A 17927-nucleotide genomic window follows, 5' to 3' on the forward strand; every position below is an offset into this window, starting at 1 on the left:
AGAAGAAAGGCAAGCAAGTTGCCACTCCCATGAAGAAACCCAAAGCTAGACCTAAGCCTAAAACTGAGTGCATCTACTGCAAAGGGAATGGTCACTGGAAACGAAACTACCCCAAATATTTGGCGGATAAGAAGGATGGCAAATTGAGCAAAAGTATATATGATATACAGGTTATTTATGTGTACTTTACTAGTGTTCATAGTAACCCCTAGGTATTTGATACCGATTCAGTTGCTATGATTAGTAACTCGAAATAGGAGTTACAAAATGAACAGAGACTAGTTGAGGGCAAAGTGACTATGTGTGTTGGAAGAGATTCCAAGGTTGATAAGATCACCATCGCACACTCCCTTTACCTTCGGAATTAGTGTTGAACCTAAAATAAATGTTATTTGATGTTTGCGTTGAGCATAATATGATTGGATCATGTTTATTGCAATACGGTTATTCATTTAAGTTAAAAAATAATTGTTATTTTGTTTACATGAATAAAACCTTATGTGGTCATACATCCAAGGTGAATGGTTTATAGAATCTCGATCGTAGTGATATACATATTTAAAACATAAAAGAGGCTAGCCAACTCGCATGGAGAAGGCTTCCCCGATTGCAGCCTTCGTCGGCCGTCGGATCTGCTCTTCTGGTGTGTCTCAGCCGTTAGATCTTCACCTCGCTGTAATCAGATTTTTCACCTCGCGGTCGTTTTTACTGGCCAATGACGAGTGGGCTCGCGCCTCGTGTTCATTGGCTGGGTTGGCCGTTTCCGTGTGAATGACACTTTGCCCAATCTGGAATGCGCGCTATGCACCCAATCTCGCTCGCACACCAGCCGCCGCACAACCCTAGCTCCCACATTCCCCTCGATCCACTGCCCCTCCCTCCTCCCCGCTCGTCACCAGGGCCTCGCCGCCGCCTACTCCTCCTCCCCCACCGTTGCTGCTTCCCCATCTTGACTTCCCTCTCTCCGTTGTTTATCCGGTCGTCGGCGGCGCCTGGTTCCAGATCTGGCGCAAGTTAGGCCCGGTGGTGGGGCGAAGGGGCAGTGGAGGCAGGCGACCAAGACAAGCAGCTGTCGGCCCGTCGCGGGTGAGGCTCCAAGAGGGAAGAGGCGGGGACAGGAGGCTCGAGGGAAGAGGGATGAGGCGGGGACAGGTGAAGGAGCAGGCTGGTCCTCGTGGAGGCGGCGCCGCCGGCCAGGGGCCATTCGCCGTCGCCGGCCTCACTCGCCTCGTCTATTCTCTCGTCACCAACTCGACAACGGAGGATGGGACAAGCATGCCGCTGGCCAGCCAGTGGAGCCCCACCACAGGTGGTGAGATTTTTCTCTGCTGTCTTCTTACTCCGGGGCGTGCCCTGGAAGAACTCACCCACACCAGCCAAGGTAGGCTTCCACCTTCTTTCTCACGTTCGTGGTCCAGGCGACCGAGGCGAGCCAGCCCGCTCGAGCTGTCCGAGGTGAAACTACTTGAGGTTTCAGTGCACATTCTTAGATTTTTCCTTCCATGATGGCTTGATGTAGGAGGATCCATGATGTGTGTGAGGTAGAGGTGGATCATTGGAGGTGAAGCAGGTCTCCTTGATTTGTGCTTCATCTGAGGTGAGTTGTTTTGGTGATTCTCGATCTACTCTGTCATTTCCTGAGTAAATTTTAAGTTGTCAGGTTATATTTAGGTGTTTTTAGTTTCACATGATTGTCATTTACAGAAAAATATCACTGCAGATTTAGGTAAATTTGGGTATTGGTATATTTTACTATGTCAAACTTTCATTTTCAGTTTCACGGGGTACTTAAGCAATGGTTGCACCCCGCCACATCACATACCAGGTGAGATTAACGGGGACAATGATAGTTGAGTTCCGACGAGAGTTAAACAAATAGTTCACTAACATTGATAATGATTGGGTAATTCCATTCTGTAAGTTGCTCTGCCGTTGAAAGCTATGATGTGGAATCTCATTATGCTTTTCTTCATTTGAACTCTTTGACAGATGCTCAGATTATAAGAAAGAGAATTTTATAAGTCAGGCATCGATTGCTCACCTTTGAAGGTTACAGATTCAAGTGCTAGGCTTTAAGAATGAAGCAAATCCCAATCTAGAAACATGTTAGTCTATCTTGATGTGATTGTACTTCTTGAACCATTTGTGCACCTGTATTTTTCACCATGGCAATTGAATGTGCAGGTGTCGTGCACCATATATTTGTCACCAGAAACGAATGTGCTGGCGACATCCATTTGCTTAGTGTTATATCCAACTAAGGTATCCTTCCACCAAATGACCACATCTGAATTTGTTTAACTACAATCCGATGCAATAGAGTTCTGTATTGTTCTCATAGTCCATCCATTATATTTTTGGCTTTCAAGGCTAGCTGACTGCAGTTTGATTATCGATTCATCTATGGCAGCACAGACAGGTAAAAATGTTTTTTTTCTTGTTTTACAGTTTTAGGTCAAAGTTCTCTTTTACCTTAACTTTTCAATTGTACTCTGCTTTGTAGGTTCTCATCATACCGATTTAGTGACTTACTACAGTTTGATTGCCAATTCATATTTTATTCTTTTATATTATGCAGCTTCCTCTGTGTACTGTTGGGATAAATTCCATGAACTTTGTATCTTGTTTAAATGGCTAGGATTTGAGATTGTTTGAATCCATTATGACACAATGTTCTGACCATCAACTAGGGTGCTCAATGCGCAATAGATAGCTTTTGGTTGTCACCATTAGGACAGAAAAGTACTAGATTTTGAGGTTTTTAATAGCTCAAATATGCCAACTGCAGAGCAACATGGGAGTTACAATGGTTCCATGTCCTAATTAGTTATTTTATTTCGTTTTGCAGGCGTATTATCTTGGAGGTTGCTTCTTATTTTTACTATAGATCAAGTTTCTTTGTTTCCTTTCTATCTACCTCTGCTGCATTTGTTTTATATATCCTATATGCTTTAAATATCCTATGCGCTGTCATGATCCTTGCTTCAGTGATCATGTTGATTTTCCAGATTTGGTCGGGTGTTGTGTTTTTTTGACCCTTGTGCGCTTTGATCGATGTGCTCTGGCTCTGTGACTGTGATGATGCACAGGCAATGGCAGCATGGGTGGAACGAGAGGAAGGATGGGAATCAGCTACTTGCATTCGCACGGAGGAGGCAATGTCGACGCGATGGCACAGCAGAGGAGGCTGGGCTCGTTGTGGAGCTTCTTGAGGCAGCAGGACGTCGGCGAGAGCATCGCTGCCGGCGACGGCTCGAGTGACCTCTTGAGGATCTTCTCCATGAGCACCTGTGACGACACCAACTCCAACATCATCTTCTCAGTGCCCGGCAGCAAGAAGGCCGAGGTGCTCGGCAACAGCGATGTCGGCATGGTCACCAGCTTCAGCAACATCGACTCCCGGGTAGGACAAACATCACATATATACACTTCACATCCATCCAGACTCTCCCGCCTGCCAATTGTTTAATGCTACACTTCTACTAAGACCTTGGTCCAGATTCAGTTAGCCCTCTCGAGCTGGACATGCCCAGCATGGACGACTACCAGCAGCTGCAGCAGGACTCCGCCGACTGCAGAGTCCACGCCAAGCGTGGCTGCACCACTGACCCGCAGAGCATCGCTTGGGAGGGTTAGTTAGTTTCCTGCAACATTTTCGGTATTCGTCTTGGTGTCGGATGTTTTTACTGAACATTTTTTCTTGCTTATGCTATTTAGAAAGAAGAACAAGGACCAATAAGAGGCTAAGGAGGCTGCAAGACCTCATTCCCTACATGGACAAGGTCACAAGGTAACTAAATCAGCTGAATTGATGCACACTGTCAATTATGTTACGACATAGAGATGCAATTTTCACTAGGAATTACAGAAAATTGTACTCACTAAAGTACTAAATCTGACGACTACATGCTGCATATTTAGCGATAAAACTGAATACTAAAGTACTAAATTTGGTGTTCCTCACCCGAGTCGGAAGTGTTGCCCACGAAAATCGGTAGTTATCAATGACTCGGACCTTAGTTACTTCAGATTTCAGAATTGCAAAAGTGGCAACTCAAAAAAACTTAAATGTTGGCTATACCTTCTGTCGTTATCATGATACTGCAATACTTTGTAGTTGATTCTCTTCGAATCCTTCTCTAACAAGGTTATGGTAGTAATTTGGACAAAAGTTGCTATGATTTTTTGATTCTCAGTTTATTCTACCATGGATTCCCTCTTGTATGTGCATATTTCAGAACTGAATATACACGTAGGAGAAACTTGAGAGCCAATATTAGTGCTGAAGGATTACTCTGATTGCTGATCTATGTTGTCGCGGCAACACAGGCCAATACACATTCAGGAAATATGTGACCAGCTTCCCCAAGGTCCCGCATCGTCTACTCAGGTTAATTCTCGGTCTACAACCTCCAAAACCTGCAGTTCTGTTTTCAAAAATGCTTAAGCCCATTGCTCTAAGCGTCAACCTTTCGCTTCACTTATGCTTCATGCTTTCCTGAACATTGATTTCTATCAAACTTGTTTTTTAAGTTTTCATGCTGATTACTGATTGTGGGAGCTGAATTGTGCTCCGGTGGAGGTGTTAGAGTGTAGCATGTTTGTAAGCATAATCTATATCCATTCCTATTGGGAGCATACCCATGTAGGTTTTTGTAAGAATCTTGTAGGAGCATGCTACTAGGACTTATGCAGATTGGCTATTTTAATAGCTTTGTTTTGTGATAAAAAGAGAATTTAGGGCAATGGTAATACTGTACAGATTGGTGATGTAATTATGTCATGCTCTACTGCTCTCTAATTATTTTACATTGTGTTTTCCTTCGTTGCAGTAAGCCAAGGTGGAGGTTGGGAAACAAAGAACTTGCCCAACTGTGGAAATGGGCAGAACTAAACCCTGTATGTTTTAGGTAGAACTTCCCGCTATTGTCCTATTTGAAGGAGCAACAATGCATTAAGCGCAAAAAATACGTCAGTTGGGCCTTTTTTTGTCTTACTGTCCAATTTTACTTCTATATACAAATGTTAAAAGAGTCTGAGTGGGGACACTCTATTTGGAAAGGGATTTTGTACAGTTTTTCTGCAAGTTACTACCTCATTAGTGGACTGGCCTGCATAGTATTCATAAAAATTAATCATCCAATTCCCTGTATGTGTCCTTGGTCACATTTCTTGTCTGTTCAATTTTTGGAAACCCACATCTTATTTGAATTGAAACTGCTGAGTGCTTTGACTGATCCTGACCGAGTCCACACACCATCACTTACAGAATACTGGAAGCCACTTGCAGAAGATGTAAACCCTTTACCTTTTCTTTCATGGTTACTCCCTCCGTCCCAAAATAAGTGACACAACTTTGTACTAGCTTTAGTACAAAGTTAGTACAAAGTTGAATCACTTATTTTGGGACGGAGGGAGTACTTTGCACCAATGGTTCTAATACTAGGTTTTCAAGATAAACTTGCAGATGGACACATCTGCCAGAGAGACGGCGGCCATGAGAGCTGGAAGATCACAAGAGATTGACCTTTTTGGTGGTCTAATACTTCCTATATGAGCACATAGAAAAGCCACTACGTAAGTAGTTCAGTCTTTTCTTTAAAAACTGCTTTCTCTTACTACACAACCAGGCTCAATTCATACGTATGTAAATTTTACATCATACTTCTTCCCTTCCCAAAACAAGGGTATTATTTCTCTCCTTCCTAAATCAGTGTTTCAGACCTTTTTTGAGTTGAGAATCTCACCTGCACCACATCAATTGTCTGTAAATAAATGTAACGTGAATCACTCTCCAAAATCCTTGAAACTTGAGCCTCGACGAATATGAAGGTCTTTGTGTTGGCATACACTCCTTTATTCCAAATGGTGCTGATATAAAAACACCATCAGGGATTCCATGTGTACCATGTATGTCCATAAAAACAGCGTTGATATATCAGCATACTATGTGTTGATCTAAAAACGTTTTTTTCTCTAAGTGACGGTTTCGAGTCGGTAAATTAGTGGGGTGTTCAGGCATTTTCTAAGTGGCCTTTCTTAACGGTGTTCAGGCATTTTTGTCCTTCTGTAAATTAGTGGTCTTCTATTCGTGTTGCGAACCCCAATATGGCATCTCACCATTCCCCACGAACCACATGTTAACTGTGGATTTATTTAATGATAATAGGATATCAATTGCCTTTTCTTCAGGATAAGCCGACACCTAATAAGGACCAGGAGAACAACAGATATGCTAAGAGACAACCTTTTGGGGTTAAGGATATAAACAACAACAGGGCTTATGAGGCCGAAGAGAGCTGAGTGGCGTCTTTTGGTTCTTGAAGACCTGCACATTCCTGGTGGAGTAGAGAAAAATAATTTGGAGGCATGTTATTGTTCTTCATTGTAGTGGATGATATCTATCCCAATTATTGAGGTGATGGAAGTACTACTGAGGAGTTTTGTCTTTGACTGAATGAAGTTGTCAAGGAAGAAGGAATAGGTGTCGAGGAAGAAGGGATAAATAAATTGCTTGATTCATGGGCCTAACTAGCTGCCATACGATTGCTTGGAAATATACACGTGTCTAAGAGACACATGAATACTTTTTTTTCAAACACACAAAAACAAAGTTGATTGAAACACTACTCTTTTGAAATGTGTTTTTAATACATATTTCATAATAGCCGCATCTACACCTAGGAGCACCAAAACCCTCTCTCCTTAACTGGTTTTATACATGGTGTTTAGTATACATATATTCTTAGGTTTCTCATCTTTTCCCCTCTTTTTTTGCAGGAAAAATATGCATGGCTAGGCTTCTCATCATGATAACCATGTTTCCAAACTTGCTAAAAAAACACAACCATGCCAACTTTACTCTCTTATCACAGTGCCCATATTTTCAAACTAAACCTATTCATATTATGCAAAGTTTCCCTTTTCCCACACTATTATTTAACAATATAATAAACATGTTTAAAAAATAGTATGATTTAGTTGAAGGTTCTTGCAGCATGAAACTATTTTCATCGACAACATGTCTTCAGCAGGTCTCTACGCCATTTGACGCAACGGGTCAACTAGTTCATAATATTGATGCCAAAAGATGCAAAGTTGATAATGATAGTGCAACTTATATGTGGCACTATCATTTAGGTCATATTGCTATAAAGCGCATGAAGAAACTCCATGCTAATGAACTTTTGAAATCACTTGATTATGAATCACTTGATGCTTGCGAACCATGCCTCATGGGCAAAATGACTAAGACTCCGTTCTCCGGAACAATGGAGCGAGCAACTTACTTATTGGAAATAATACATACTGATGTATGCGATCCGATAAGTGTTGAGGCTCGCGGCGGGTATCGTTATTTTCTGATCTTCACAAATGATTTGAGCAGATATGGGTATATGTACTTAATGAAACATAAGTCTGAAACATTTGAAAAGTTCAAAGAATTTCAGAGTGAAGTGGAAAATCATCGTAACAAGAAAATAAAGTTTCTACGATCTAATCGCGGAGGCGAATATTTGAGTTACGAGTTTGGTCTTCATTTGAAACAATGTGGAATAGTTTTGCAACTCACGCCACCTAGAACATCACAGCATAATGGTGTGTCTGAACGTTGTAATCGTACTTTATTGGATATGGTGCGATCTATGATGTCTCTTACTGATTTACCACTATCGTTTTGGGGTTATGCATTAGAGACAGCTGCATTCACGTTAAATAGGGCACCATCTAAATCCGTTGAGATGACATCGTATGAACTATGGTTTGGCAAGAAACCAAAGTTGTCGTTTCTTAAAGTTTGGGGTTGCGATGCTTATGTGAAAAAGTTTCAAACTGATAAGCTCAAACCCGAATCGGAGTAGTGCATCTTCATAGGATACCCAAAAAAGAAACTGTTGAGTACACCTTTTATCACAGATCCGAAGACAAGATATTTTGTTACTAAGAATGGATCCTTTCTAGAGAAGGAGTTTCACTTGAAAGAAGTGAGTGGGAGGAAAGTAGAACTTGATGAGGTAATTGTACGTTCTCCCGAATTGGAAAGTTGTTCATCACAGAAATGAGTTCTAGTGATGCCTACACCAATTAGTGAGGAAGTTAATGATGATGATCATGAAACTTCAGATCAATTTACTACCGAACCTCGTAGGTCAACCAGAGTACGTTCCGCACCAGAGTGGTACGGTAATCCGGTTCTGGAAGTCATGTTACTAGACCATGACGAACCTACGAACTATGAGGAAGCGATGATGAGCCCAGATTCCGCAAAATGGTTTAAGGCCATGAAATCTGAGATAGAATCCATATATGAGAACAAAATGTGGACTGTGGTGGACTTGGCCGTTGATCGGCAAGCCATTGAGAATAAATGAATCTTCAAGAGGAAGACGGACGCTGATAGTAGTGTTACTATCTACAAAGATAGAATTGTTGAAAAAAAAGTTTTTGACAAGTTCAAGGTGTTGACTATGATGAGATTTTCTCACTCGCGGCGATGCTTAAGTTTGTCTGGATCATGTTAGCAATTGCCACATTTTATGAAATTTAGCAAATGGATGTCAAAACTGCATTCCTTAATAGATTTCCTAAAGAAGAGTTGTGTATGATACAACAAGAAGGTTTTGTCAATCCTAAAGGTGCTAACAAAGTGTGCAAGCTCCAGCGATCCATCTATGGACTGGTGCAAGCATCTCGGAGTTGGAATATACGCTTTAATGAGGTGAAGCCTATATTTACAAGAAAGTGAGTGGGAGCACTACAATATTTCTGATAAGTATATGTGAATGACATATTGTTGATCGGAAATAATGTAGAATTTTCTGAAAAGCATAAAGGAGTTTTTCAAAGAAAGGCCTTGGTGAAGCTACTTACATATTGAGCATCAAGATCTATAGATAGATCAAGACGATTGATATATATTTTCAATGAGTACATACCTTGACAAGATTTTGAAGTAGTTCAAAATGGAACAGTCAAAGAAGGAGTTCTTGCATGTGTTGCAAGGTGTGAAGTTGAGTAAAGACTCAAAACCCGACCACGGTAGAAAATAGAAAGAGAATGAAAAGTCATTCCCTATGCCTCAGTCATAGGTTCTACAAAGTATGCTATGTTGTGTGCCAGACCTATTGTGTACCTCACCATAAGTTTGGCAAGAGGGTACAATAGTGATCCAGGAGTGGATCACTGGACAACAGTCAAAAATATTCTTAGTGGAATAAGGAAATCTTTCTCGGTTATGGAGGTGACAAAGAGTTCGTCGTAAAGAGTTACGTCGATGCAAGCTTTCACACCGATCTGGATGACTCTAAGTCTCAATCTAGATACATATTGAAAGTGGGAGCAATTAGCTAGAGTAGCTCCGTGCAAAGCATTGTAGACATAGAAAATTTGCAAAATACATACGGCTCTGAATGTGGCAGAGGGGTTGACTAAATTTCTCTCACAAGCAAAACATGATCACTCTTTGGGTGTTAATCACATAGCGATGTGAACTAGATTATTGACTCTAGTAAACCCTTTGGGTGTTAGTCACATGGAGATGTGAAGTAATCACATAAAGATGTGAACTATTGGTGTTAAATCACATGACGATGTGAACTAGATTATTGACTCTAGTGCAAGTGGGAGACTGAAGGAAATATGCCCTAGAGGCAATAATAAAGTTGTTACTTATATTTCCTTATATCATGATAAATGTTTATTATTCATGCTAGAATTGTATTAACCAGAAACTTAGTACATGTGTGAATACATAGACAAACAGAGTGTCCCTAGTATGTCTATACTTGACTAGCTCGTTAATCAAAGATGGTTAAGTTTCCTAGCCATGGACATGTGTTGTCATTTGATGAATGGGATCACATCATTAGAGAATGATGTGATGGGAAGACCCATCCATTAGCTTAGCATAATGATCGTTCAGTTTTATTGCTACTGCTTTCTTCATAACTTATACTTGTTCCTCTGACTATGAGATTATATAACTCCCGAATACCGGAGTAACATCTTGTGTGCTATCAAACGTCACAACATAACTGAGTGATTATAAATATTCTCTATAGGTGTCTCCAATGGTGTTTGTTGAATTGGCATAGATCGAGATTAGGATTTGTCACTCCGTCTATCGGAGAGGTATCTCTGGGCCCTCTCGGTAATGTACATCACTATGAGCCTTGCAAGCAATGTGACTAATGAGTTAGTTGCAGGATGATGCATTATGGAACGAGTAAAGAGACTTGCCAGTAACGAGATTGAACTAGGTATGATGATACCGACGATCGAATCTCGGGCAAGTAACATACCGATGACAAAGGGAACAACGTATATTGTTATGCGGTTTGACTGATAAAGATCTTCGTAGAATATGTACGAGCCAATATGAGAATCCAGGTTCCGCTATTAGTTATTGACCGGAGATGTGTCTCGGTCATGTCTACATAGTTCTCGAACCCGTAGGGTCCGCATGCTTAACGTTCGATGACAATTTGTATTATGAGTTATGTGATTTGATGTACCGAAGGTTGTTCGGAGTCCCGGATGAGATCACCAACATGACGAGGAGTCTCGAAATGGTCGAGACATAAAGATCGATATATTGGAAGGCTATATTCGAACATCGGAAAGGTTTCAAGTGATTCGGGTATTTTTCAGAGTACCGAAGAGTTACGGGAATTCGCTGGGGAAGCAATGGGCCTTAATAGGCCATATGGGAAAGGAGAGAAGGGCCTCAAGGGGTGGTTGTGCCCCCCCCCCATGGGCTGGTCTGAATTGGACTAGGGAGGGGGCAGCGCCCCCCTCTTTCCTTCTCTCCCTCATCCCCTTCCTTCTTCTCCTACTCCAACTAGGGAAGGGAGGAAACCTACTCCTACTAGGAGTAGGAATCCCCCTTGGGGCGTGCCATAGAGAGGGCCGGCCCTCCCCTCCTCCACTCCTTTATATACGGGGGAGGGGGCACCCCATAGAGACACAAGTTGATCATTGATCTCTTAGCCATGCGCGGTGCCCCCCTCCACCATAATCCACCTCGGTCATATCGTTGCAGTGCTTAGGCGAAGTCCTGCGTCGGTAGCTTCATCATCACCGTCATCACGCCATCGTGCTGACAAAGCTCTCCTTCGACACTCAACTGGATCAAGAGTTCGTGGGACGTCACCGAGCTGAACGTGTGCAGATCGCGGAGGTGCCGTACTTTCGGTATTAGGATCGGTTGGATCATGAAGACGTATGACTACATCAACCGCGTTGTCATAGCGCTTCTGCTTCCGGTCTACAAGGGTATGTGGACAACACTCTTCCCTCTCGTTACTATGCATCACCATGATAGATCTTGCGTGTGTGTAGGAAAATTTTGAAATTACTGCGTTCCCCAACAGTAGAATAGGGTGGTATCCTCCTTTGAACAATTCGAGTGGCTTGACTTGGCACATGTTCACGCATGTAGTTGAAACAAAATCAACATAGCCTCCACGATATTTATGTTCATGGTGATTTATATCCTACTCATACTTGCATTCATTGTTGATTAATTTTAATGCATGTTCATGACTGTTGTCGCTCCCTAGCTGGTCGCTTCCCAGTCTCTTTCTAGCCTTCACTTGTACTAAGTGGGAATACTGCTTGTGCATCCAACTCCATAAACCCCAAAAGTTATTCCATATGAGTCCACCATACCTTCCTATATGCGGTATCTATCTGCCGTTCCAAGTAAATTTGTATGTGCCAAAATCTAAACCTTCAAATGAAATTATGTTTTGTATGCTCTAATAGCTCATGTATCAACTAGGGTTGTCTGTATCTTCCATGCTAGGCGGGTTATTCTCAAGAGGAGTGGACTCCGCTCCTAACTCACGAGAAAATGGCTGGTCTCCGGGATGCCAAGTCCCATGCTCAAATCAAATCGAAATAATTGCAAACAAAACTCCCCCAGGATTGTTGTTAGTTGGAGGCACCGTTGTTTCGGGCAAGCCATGGATTGATGCTTGTTGGTGGTGGGGGAGTATAAACTTTACCATTCTGCTTGGGAACCGCCTATAATGTGTGTAGCATGGAAGATATCAAGATCTCTCGGTTGTTATGTTGACAATGAAAGTATACCGCTCAAAATATTATTCATCTCTATTTCAAAATCGAGCTCTGGCACCTCTACAAATCCCTGCTTCCCTCTACGAAGGGCCTATCTATTTACTTTTATGTTGAGTCATCGTCCTCTTATTAAAAAGCACCAGTTGGAGAGCACCACTGTCATTTGCATGCATTACTATTAATTTACATTGAGTATGACTGTGACTGGATCTCTTTTACCATGAATTACAATTTCCAGTCAGCCCTTGATCTTCAGAGGTGCTCTGCATTTATGTTTTGCGGTCTCAGAAAGGGCTAGCGATATACCATCTTATTATATCATATTATGATTGTTTTGAGAAAGTGTTCATCCAAGATTTACTATTATTGCTCGCTAGTTGATTATGTCATTCATATGAGTAAACATGAGACCTAAATGTTATTGTGAATATGGTTAGTTCATAATCTTTGCTGAAAACTTGAATGCCGGCTTTACGTATTTACAACAACAAGAGCAAACGGAGTTTGTAAAAGTTTTTCTTTATCACTTCCATTTTATCAACTGAATTGCTTGAGGACAAGCAAAGGTTTAAGCTTGGGGGAGTTGATACGTCTCCATCGTATCTACTTTTTCAAACACTTTTGCCCTTGTTTTGGACTCTAACTTGCATGATTTGAATGGAACTAACCCGGACTAATGTTGTTTTTAGCAGAATTGCCATGGTGTTATTTTTGTGCAGAAATAAAAGTTCTCTAAGTGACCTGAAAATCAACCGAGAATATTTTCGGAATATATAAAAATATTGGCGAAAGAATCAAGGCCAGGGGGCCCACACCCTGTCCACGAGGGTAGGGGCACGCCTACCCCCTTGGGCATGCCCCTTGCCTCGTGGGCCCCCTGGTCCTCCATCGACCTCAACTCCAACTCTATATATTCATGTTCGGGGAGAAAAAATCAGAGAGAATGATTCATCGCATTTTACGATACGGAGTGATGTCTACTACACAACCTTCTTCTTGTAGACGTTGTTGGGCCTCCAAGTGCAGAGGTTTGTAGGACAGTAGCAAATTTCCCTCAAGTGGGTGACCTAAGGTTTATCAATCCGTAGGAGGCGTAGGATGAAGATGGTCTCTCTCAAGCAACCCTGCAACCAAATAACAAAGAGTCTCTTGTGTCCCCAACACACCCAATACAATGGTAAATTGTATAGGTGCACTAGTTCGGCGAAGAGATGGTGAAACAAGTGGTATATGGATGGTAGATAAAGGTATTTGTAATCTGAAATTATAAAAACAGCAAGGTAGCAAGTGATAAAAGTGAGCGTAAACGGTATTGCAATGCTAGGAAACAAGGCCTAGGGTTCATACTTTCACTAGTGCAAGTCCTCTCAACAATGATAACATAATTGGATCACATAACTATCCCTCAACATGCAACAAAGAGTCACTCCAAAGTCACTAATAATGGAGAAAGAACGAAGAGATTATGGTAGGGTACGAAATCACCTCAAACTTATTCTTTCCAATCAATCCGTTGGGCTATTCCTATAAGTGTCACAAACAGCCCTAGAGTTTGTACTAGAATAACACCTTAAGACACAAATCAACAAAAACCCTAATGTCACCTAGATACTCCAATGTCACCTCAAGTATCCGTGGGTATGATTATACGATATGCGTCACACAATAACAGTTTCATCTATTCAACCAACACAAAGGACCTCAAAGAGTGCCCCAAAGTTTCTACCGGAGAATCACGACGAAAACGTGTGCCAACCCCTATGCATAGGTTCATGGGCGGAACCCGCAAGTTGATCACCAAAACATACATCAAGTGAATCACGTGATATCCCATTGTCACCACAGATATCCACGACAAGACATACATCAAGTGTTCTCAAATCTATAAAGACTCAATCCGATAAGATAACTCCAAAGGGGAAACTCAATTCATTACAAGAGAGAAGAGAGGGAGGAGAAACATAGGATCCAACTATAATAGCAAAGCTCGCGATACATCAAGATAGTATCACCTCAAGAACACGAGAGAGAGAGAGAGATCAAACACATAGCTACTGGTACATACCCTCAGCCCCGAGGGAAAACTACTCCCTCCTCGTCATGGAGAGCACCGGGATGATGAAGATGGCCACCGGAGAGGGATTGCCCCTCCGGCAGGGTGCCGGAACGGGTTTAGATTGGCTTTCGGTGGCTACGGAGGCTTCTGGCGGCGGAACTCCCGATCTATTATATCCCTCGGAAGTTTTTGGGTATATGGAGATATATAGGCGAAAGAAATACGTCAGGGGGGCCACGAGGGTCCCACGAGGGTGGAGGGCGCGCCCAGGGGGGTGGGCGCGCCCCCCTGCCTCGTGACCTCCTCGTAGAGCCCCCAACGTGCACTCCAAGTCTTCTGGGCTTCTTTCCTTCCAAAAATGAGTTTCGTGAAGTTTCAGGTCAATTGGACTCCGTTTGATTTTCCTTTTCTTCGAAACCCTAAAACAGGGTAAAAACAGAAACTGGCACTGGGCTCTGGGTTAATAGGTTAGTCCCAAAAATGATATAAAAGTGTATAATAAAGCCCATAAACATCCAAAACAGTAGATAATATAGCATGGAGCAATCAAAAATTATAGATACGTTGGAGACGTATCAGCATCCCCAAGCTTAATTCCTGCTCGTCCTCGAGTAGGTAAATGATAAAAACAGAATTTTTGATGCGGAGTGCTACTTGGCATAATTTCAATGTAATTCTTCTTAATTGTGGCATGAATATTCAGATCCGAAAGATTCAAGACAAAAGTGCATATTGACATAAAAATGATAATACTTCAAGCATACCAACTAAGCAATTATGTCTTCTTAAAATAACATGGCCAAAGAAAGCTATCCCTACAAAATCATATAGTCTGGCTATGCTCCATCTTCACCACACAAAGTATTTAAATCATGCACAACCCCGATGACAAGCCAAGCAATTGTTTCATACTTTTGATGTTCTCAAACTTTTTCAATCTTCACGCAATATATGAGCGTGAGCCATGGACATAGCACTATAGGTGGAATAGAATGGTGGTTGTGGAGAAGACAAAAAGGAGAAGATAGTCTCACATCAACTAAGCGTATCAACGGGATATGGAGATGCCCATCAATAGATATCAATGTGAGTGAGTAGGGATTGCCATGCAACGGATGCACTAGAGCTATAAGTATATGAAACCTCAACAAAAGAAACTAGTGGGTGTGCATCCAACTTGCTTGCTCACGAAGACCTAGGGCATTTTGAGGAAGCCCATCATTGGAATATACAAGCCAAGTTCTATAATGAAAGATTCCCACTAGTATATGAAAGTGACAACATAGGAGACTCTCTATCATGAAGATCATGGTGCTACTTTGAAGCACAGGTGTGGTAAAAGGATAGTAGCATTGCCCCTTCTCTCTTTTTCTCTCATTTTTTGTTTATTTTTTATTTGGGCCTTTCTCTTTTTTTTATGGCCTCTTTTTTTTTCTCTTTTTTATTTGGGCATCTTTGGCCTCTTTTTTTTCATCCCGAGTCTCATCCCGACTTTTGGGGGAATCATGGTCTCCATCATCCTTTCCTCACTGGGACAATGCTCTAATAATGATGATCATCACACTTTTATTTACTTACAACTCAAGAATTATAACTCGATTCTTAGAACAAAATATGACTCTATATGAGTGCCTCCGGCGGTGTACCGGGATATGCAATGATGCATGAGTGACATGTATGAAAGAATTATGAATGGTGGCTTTGCCACAAATACGATGTCAACTACATGATCATGCTAAGAAATATGACAATGATGGAGTGTGTCATAATAACGGAAGGGTGGAAAGTTGCATGGCAATATATCTCGGAATGGCTATGGAAATGCCATAATAGGTAGGTATGGTGGCTGTTTTGAGGAAGGTATATGGTGGGTGTATGATACCGGCGAAAGGTGCGCGGTATTAGAGAGGCTAGCAATGGTGGAAGGGTGAGAGTGCGTATGATCCATGGACTCAACATTAGTCATAAAGAACTCATATACTTATTGCAAAAATCTACAAGTTATCAAAACAAAGTACTACGCGCATGCTCCTAGGGGGATAGATTGGTAGGAAAAGACAATCGCTCGTCCCCGACCGCCACTCATAAGGAGGACAATCAATAAATAAATCATGCTCCGACTTCGTCACATAACGGTTCACCATACGTGCATGCTACGGGAATCACAAACTTCAACACAAGTATTTCTCAAATTCATAACCACTCAACTAGCATGACTCTAATATCACCATCTCCATATCTCAAAACAAGTATCAAGTATCAAACTTCTCATAGTATTCAACACACTCATAAGAGAATTTTATTATTCTTGAATACCTAGCATATTAGGATTTTAAGCAAATTACCAGGCTATTTAAGACTCTCAAAATAATCTAAGTGAAGCATGAGAGTTCATCTATTTCTTCAAAATAAAACTACCACCATGCTCTAAAAGATATAAGTGAAGCACTAGAGCAAATGACAAACTACTCCGAAAGATTTAAGTGAAGATCAATGAGTAGCTGAATAATTATGCAACTATGTGAAGATTCTCTAACATTTAATAATTTCAGATCTTGGTATTCTATTCAAACAGCAAGAAAAGCAAAATAAAATGACATTCTAAGAATGGCAAACATCATGTGAAGAAGCAAAAACTTAGGATCAACCGATACTAACCGATAGTTGTTGAAGAAGAAAGGTGGGATGCCAACCGGGGCATCCCCAAGCTTAGATGCTTGAGACTTTGAAATATTATCTTGGGATGCCTTGAGCATCCCCAATCTTGAGCTTTTGTATCTCCTTAATTCCTCTCATATCACGGTCTCCCTAAATCTCAAAAGCTTCATCCACACAAAACTCAACAAGGACTCGTGAGATAAGTTAGTATAAACCATTGCCAAAACCTTATCATACTCTACTGTAGCAAATCACTAAAATTATTATTCAACATTGCATACTAAATGCCTCTGCATATTTAATAGTCCTATCCTCAAATAGAATCATTAAAGAAGCAAACATATGCAAACAATGCAAACATAACATCAATCTGCCTAAACAGGATAGTCTGTAAAGAATGCAGCAACATCCATACTTACCTAGCTCAAAAAATTATGAAAGAAAATTCCCACTGTAGTAAATTTATCAGAGCTTAATATTCAAAAGGTTTCAACATTTTATCACATTCTTACTTTTCTAGGGAATTATTGCAACAGCGGTAAACTTTCTGTTTTCAAACAGCAACATGTGGACTTTTAAAATAGACATAGTAAAGGCTATCAATGCCACTTTTATTGAAATAAAATATGCAAAACATTGTTCTAAATAACAGAAAGCAAATCCTAACAAAATAAATTGACGCTCCAAGCAAAACACATATCATGTGGTGAATAAAAATATAGCTCCAAGTAAAGTTACCGATGGACGAAGACAAAAGAGGGGATGCCTTCCGGGGCATCCCCAAGCTTAGGCTCTTGATTGTACTTGAATATTACCTTGTGGTGACTTGGGAATCCCCAAGTTTAGGCTCATTTCACTCCTTATACCGTAGTCCATCGAATCCTTACCCAAAACTTGAAAACTTCACAACACAAAACTTAACAGAAAACTCGTAAGCTCCGTTAGAGAAAGAAAACAAAACACCACTTCAAGGTACTGTAATGAACTCATTCTTTATTTATATTGGTGTTAAAACTACTGTAATCCAACTTCTCTATGTTTTATAAACTATTTTCCTAGCCATAGATTCATCAAAATAAGCAAACAACACAATGAAAACAGAATCTGTCAAAAACAGAACAGTCTGTAATAA

General features: G+C 41.1%; 1 protein-coding gene across 11 annotated transcripts; it reads left to right on the forward strand.

Moving 5' to 3' along the window:
• Positions 1-758: 758 nt before the first annotated feature.
• Positions 759-6572, forward strand: LOC125543887 (uncharacterized). Of its 11 annotated transcripts, none has more exons than XR_015618821.1 (13): positions 759-1381; positions 1520-1597; positions 1776-1825; positions 1990-2105; positions 2185-2262; positions 2370-2419; positions 2849-3403; positions 3488-3631; positions 3718-3790; positions 4330-4390; positions 4833-5295; positions 5456-5577; positions 6193-6572. XR_015618821.1 is itself a non-coding variant. In XM_087546967.1 (12 exons), the coding sequence occupies exons 6-11, from the start codon at positions 2404-2406 to the stop codon at positions 4833-4835; spliced, it is 603 nt and encodes a 200-aa protein (XP_087403093.1). In that variant the 5' UTR covers positions 761-1381; positions 1520-1597; positions 1776-1825; positions 1990-2105; positions 2185-2262; positions 2370-2403; the 3' UTR covers positions 4836-5577; positions 6193-6572. The 11 variants fall into 11 exon arrangements, 8 of the variants coding, with proteins under 8 accessions (XP_087403093.1, XP_087403092.1, XP_087403091.1 ...); XR_015618822.1 differs by having other exon boundaries at positions 5468-5577; XR_015618820.1 differs by having other exon boundaries at positions 2342-2419; positions 4833-5577.
• The last annotated feature ends 11355 nt before the right edge of the window (positions 6573-17927 follow it).

This window comes from Triticum urartu, chromosome 3A, assembly GCF_056163025.1.
Source record: "Triticum urartu cultivar PI428250 chromosome 3A, HENAU_Tu73, whole genome shotgun sequence".
NCBI lineage: Eukaryota > Viridiplantae > Streptophyta > Magnoliopsida > Poales > Poaceae > Triticum > Triticum urartu.

Coding starts and splice junctions, on each gene's coding strand:
- LOC125543887 (XM_087546967.1), top strand. Junction 3,636..3,717: donor AGCATCGCTTGGGAGGGTTA/GTTAGTTTCCTG, acceptor TATGCTATTTAG/AAAGAAGAACAAGGACCAAT. Junction 3,791..4,329: donor TACATGGACAAGGTCACAAG/GTAACTAAATCA, acceptor GCGGCAACACAG/GCCAATACACATTCAGGAAA.